Source organism: Austrofundulus limnaeus, unplaced genomic scaffold (genome assembly GCF_001266775.1).
Source record: "Austrofundulus limnaeus strain Quisiro unplaced genomic scaffold, Austrofundulus_limnaeus-1.0 Scaffold222, whole genome shotgun sequence".
NCBI lineage: Eukaryota > Metazoa > Chordata > Actinopteri > Cyprinodontiformes > Rivulidae > Austrofundulus > Austrofundulus limnaeus.
In genome coordinates this window covers 574032-579573 of record NW_013952624.1, presented here as the reverse complement: position 1 = coordinate 579573, position 5542 = coordinate 574032, and the positions used below count along the sequence as shown (strand labels likewise).

At 35.7% G+C, this 5542-nt stretch overlaps 1 protein-coding gene across 6 annotated transcripts in view; it reads left to right on the top strand.

The window, feature by feature from the left end:
- The window catches only part of znf513a (zinc finger protein 513a), a 15466-nt gene that overhangs the window by 2726 nt on the left and 7198 nt on the right, over positions 1-5542 (top strand). For 2 of the 6 annotated variants that reach the window (XM_014019473.1, XM_014019472.1), the window contains exon 3: positions 709-840. The exons of 1 other annotated variant lie outside the window; for it this stretch is intronic. In XM_014019473.1, the coding sequence (XP_013874927.1) occupies positions 709-840 (132 nt within the window). Of the gene's footprint in view, positions 1-401; positions 475-708; positions 841-2373; positions 2465-2560; positions 2616-5542 lie in introns of those variants that run through there. 3 more of the 6 variants (XM_014019475.1, XM_014019474.1, XM_014019476.1) reach the window with 3 other exon arrangements.

Here is a 5542-nt window from a genome sequence, read left to right as displayed (position 1 = left end):
GTATTATAGTTCTGCTATAAACAGAATTCTTCCAGTGATTTCATTATTTACTGTTTACGTAAAATACATATATTTATTCTTTTATAATAATGCCAGTTTATTTTTTTCTACCTGCACCTGATAGTATTTTTATGCAATATGTTGACAGTATTTTGAAGCATCTCATGCTTGAATTGTCCTAAAGGTTTGCTGAAGAGTGACAGATGTGCGTTTGAGCTCCATTAAGCTTAGTCATAGTTATAAATTCAGGCATCATTAGCTGTAACTGTAATAAAAAGAGCTCCATCTGTCAGCTGTTTTCAGTTTATTTTGGCTTAAAATGACGAACGTGTACGACAACATATTTGTATTTTTTTATCTTTCTGAGTAAAAAGTTTTAAACTTGTTTAATTTTTTTAAAGTGTCATCGGAGCAGCCAACCAGAAAACCATAATATTCACGAAAAAGCATTTACCTCCTCGCAGATGGCTTAAGGTAGTGTTTTTATTGAAGCCTATAAACCTTGTGCTGTCAAACCGTAATGCTCTTACAGAGTCCTTGCTCTGTCAGAAATTTTAAATTAAACATCAAGTTTCTCGTCATTAATGCCAAACATAAGAAAACTACGAAATGTTCACTTAATGTATGCCAGCATTGTGATTATAGCACAATATTTGTGTTTGCAAAATTATTAGTATTTATTTATTTATTTATTCATTTAAACCATAGTGGATTCTGAAGATGGTGTAGCCGTTGAAGCTCCAGGAAACCTCCCCTTAGATACCGACTTCCTTCTTGGACAAGACCTCGTGTTTGGTGATCCAGATCACGACAAGATTCTAAGCCTGGAAAAGTTTTCAGGTTTGTACATTTAAATAAAAATAGAGTGAGTTATGTGAAGTATGAAAAAAAAGTACAATTGTTTTTATGCAACACATACAGTGTACTGGAAGAAACGTAAATCTGTTGCTCTTCAATGAACGCACTGTGGCTTCAAAAAGAAAAAAACTTTGTTTTTGAGAATATTATTGGTTCTCATTAAGATTATTTTGACTCCCAGCTCTCCAGCTTCCATTTAGCTTGTAATCCCCCCCCCCCCCCCCAAAAAAAAAAAAAACAAAACAACAACAATAACACAATACACAACTTTTTCTCTGATTGGACCAGACTCTCAGAGGAAACTTTAAAAACACTATTTTGCAGCTACTCAGGGTTTTGGCTCAGTGTGAAACACATGAGGGCAGAAGGAGAAGTGATTTGGTTTTGGCAATCACGACATAATCACCACACAACCTAGCACTAGTGATGCCTCTCGTTTTTGCGCATGACAGAGATCTTAAAAAAAGCAAGCAGAGGCGTCTCTAATGAAGGAAGGGCACATAATGTCATAAAAGTGATCTGTTGGGGTCCTAACAGCAGCAACAAATGTGCTTATTTGTCTGAGTACAAATTTAGGATGTTTCCTGCATCAGATGGAGGAAAGTAGCATTTGTTGTTGTAATGTAAGGCCTGTCGAAAAGAAATACTGTTTGATTTGAGTGCTAAAAATGTAATCATTTCAACGTTAAAGGGGAAATATGCAAAATCCACTTTTTTAGCCATTAAATACATTTTATTTTGTACTTAGAGTCTCTAGGAGTGCAGAAAAGGTTAATTTAGTCTCTCTTGATGCTACATAGATATTTTTATTTTCCGTTTTGGTCATATTTTTAAACCAGTTCATATTTTTAAATTGTTTTTATTTTCTGTGATGCTTTCTGAACCATTACATCACAGTAGTTTCAATGTAACTGCCAAATAAGGTCTGGTATTACCAACTACAATTCGGTGGTCTTCATTCTCCTCTGGTTCTGGATCAGACTCTGGCTCCAACATGTAAGGCTGGAGGGACTATTCTTCCCTTGTTGACATCTTTTAATTTGTAAATAGAGGGGTTTACAACTGTATATTTTATCAAAGTAGAATAGACCGGTCTGGAAGCTGGAGGGGAGCGGGACTTAAAGAGACAGCATCAAAATTAGGGATGCTACCGAAAACCGGTATTTTTTCAGTACCGGTTCCACGTGACAAATTTTTTGTAGCAACTCAGGCTGCTAGCAGCTCGCTACCTGCATGCGCAGAAAAAGACGCGACTTCTCATTCATTCAGCGCAGTGTTTACAGAAGTGGCCTATAGAAGCTAGTTGTTAGTATGATGATTCTGAAGTTGCTGTGCAGTCAGAGCTGATTCAATAATTATCTGACCTGCTTGTTTATAAGAACCTGCCTCTGACCGGATGCTCCAGTGAAGCATTTAGTTTTGGAACGTAGCATCATGTTTAAACTAAAGTATGCATTGAGTAACTTTAGCATTGACTGCTCGACGTCACTATCATGTTTTTCTGTGGATTATCAGTCACCAAGGACATGGAAAATTAAAAGAAAAAAGACGAAGCAGCTGAACTTCTGTTCTGTATCTGAAGACAAGATTTACTTCATGAATCCAGGTTAGTGTAGCTAAATGAAAATTAAGGAATAAGTGGTTTTATTGTAAGTTCTATATTGTTCTAATGTAAAACCATTGCATATTCATAGTTTGTTTTTGTTTTTTTAGCGTTTCCCCCACCATTAACCAAGCCCCCCCACACAGAGTTTCAGGTGTGTAGTTATTTACTTATTTATTTATTCTAAATAACACCAGATCACATTGAGAGCTATTTTTGCAGTTGTTCCTCCACATCCAAACGTCAGACTTGGGGGGAGAAAGAAAAAATCTGATGAAAATATGGTTCATATTCTGTCACCAACACTGACCCACACAGAGTCATGTGCACTAGTTTTTTGTTTATTTATTTATTTTTGGTGTGAAACCCCCCGCCACCACCACCAATTCCCTAGGGGGTAATAGGGCTGTGTATTGGCAAGAACTTGGTGATACGATACATATATGACAAAGGGGTAACGATATGATATATCCCAATATATTGCGATACAGTAAACAAGGCGATATATTGCGATTTTTTTGGTCCAAAAACTCTGTTAAATAAAAACCTTTTACTATGAAAAACCAAAATTCATTGTCTCAGAAAATTCTAATATTACATAGACATACTTTTGATACATTTAGCTGTGTTCTGCTTTGTATGTGTTTTATTTTATTTGTTTCATATTTCTTATTTCATCCATGTTTTCAATTATCAGACTAAATTTGCCAATAAATAGGTTGAAAATATATTTTTTGCAGCTTTTAGTTTTTAATATTAATTTACAATATGGTCACCCAACACTTAATAATAGCCTCTACCTCAAGAGGTAGAGTAGCCAAATGGCTGGCTCACTGCTGCCAACTAGTGGTCAGAGGCTGAACTACAACATAAAAATGAACGGCTGGCAGGAAAGCTGACATTTTAAACCTTAATAAAAAATCGATACAGGGCTTTAGAATATCGATACAGTATCGGGAAATGAAATATCGCGATATTTCAATGTATCAATATTTTCTTACACCCCTAGGGGGAAACGCTGGTTTGATTCCAATAGAAAAGTATCGATAAGAGAACCGTTAAAATACCGGATCGATAAGCAGTATTGATAAGAGTAGTAGTACCGATAAAACCTTAATGATACCCATTCCTAATCAAAATTTCTGAGAGACTCCTCAGAAAAGAGGTGAAAGAGGGGCTTGTGGAGTTACAATAAGGAGGAATTCAGACCAAAGCATTGCAGCTCCACTTGACCCCAACTGAATAATTTAAATATGAAAAATGATTTAAAAGCGTGATATATTTCCTTTACTTTATATAAAACCCTCCCACTCATACCCACTGTGCACACATAAAAAACAGAACAACTAACAGCCATTCATTTATTACTATGTCTATTTATTTTGGCTTTTTAGTGCTAATTTTTAGAGCTCAAAACTTGTCAGTACAATAAAACTATTTGTTGCTAAAAAAAGAAAAAGTATGTTGGTAAAGTAAGCCAGCTTAATCCAATTCTCAAAACAAATGCAACAAATGTGAGAGAAGAGAATACTTCATAATATATTTTGTTGATCTTAATCAGGGCTAACATTAGCCGCTGTTTTAAGATATCAAACTATAACTACAATGGCAGAAACAGATGAGATTAAAATGCCTGCCTGGAAAGGCATCATGGTGATTGGGAAATAACTTGATGCATCACTACCACCTCATGGTGGTATTAGTAGGGTCTTACTATCAGGTATCAGTGGGAGAGAAAAAGATCAAAGCAACAGTCACTCTAGCTATCAAATATTAGAAAGTCACTGCCCTCCCTCAGTTCTGACATATTAATGTGTTTTCAGACTTTTATATTGAAATAATTCATTTGAACTTTTTATTTTACACATTATATATTTATATTTTGATATAAATCAGACAAATGTTTCCATAGTTTAGTTTTAAGACTGCAACAGTTAAAACAAACAAACAAAAAAAATCAACATCCTGCTCCTGTTTGCCAGTATGAGTCTCTGTCAGACTGACTGATCTGGGAAATGACAAAGTAAAAGAAGGAACAGAGACACCAGTATTATATTAGGGTCATAAAAATAGGACCATTACCATCAAGGACACCATTATAGGGGGGCATTTCATCATCATCATCATCATCATCATCATCTGCTACCTCTGCTCCCACTACTCCACCGCCATTATGGGTTCGCCCATCATCATCATCATCATCATCATCATCATCATCATCAATGCTACCATCATCTTCTGCCCTCATCATCATCATCATTATCATCATCATCAGAACCAGCAGCCTCACCATTACAGTCATCATCATTATCATTAGGCTTCGTAATCATCCATGAGGGGTTTCCAGGGGCCAGGATAAAAGGGCATTTCAGCTCTCGCATTTCTCACTTTGTGCTTCAGCATCTGGAAAGGAAGTTGGTCTCTTTCGGGCTCGTTCGCCCTCTGAGAGCTCCGTGTTTTGGAGTCTTCAGGCTCTTCTCTCTGTGTGCTAGAGAAAAGAAAACATCCCTTTTTGTTTATACTTTGACCCTTGAGCTTGTCTGTAGCATCGTGAGTATCTTTTGTTACACTTTCTCTGAAAATCGTGAAGTTATAGGTTGTCTGCCCTGCAGTTAGTTAGACATTTTTTGTGATTTATTTTGTTTGGATTTTCATGCATCTGGTTGTGGTTTTCTATTTTCATCCGACCGTTTTGTTCTTTGTGTTAAAAATTTTGAAACTCGAGGTTCATTTAGCACATTCAGAAAGTGCAGTCATTTTGTTATGTCCTCAAACTGTATATATTGTGAGCTATCTATATATCTATAGATATCTACAGTATATTACAGTAAAAAGGTCACTTTTCTTTTGCAACTTAATCTCTTGTTGACCTTTGGTCTCTTAGTTTGTGACCACTACATAGAAGCTTTTACAGAATTAAATAACGTGTCAGCAAAAAAAGAAAAAAAAATAGCTAAACATATAAAAATATGCACAACTGTTAAATGCTGCAACCACAATAAGTGGGCTTATAATGAAAAGAAAATTCCCTTAGGATAAAATACTTGTCAGGATCCCTGTTAGTAAAATACTATATATATA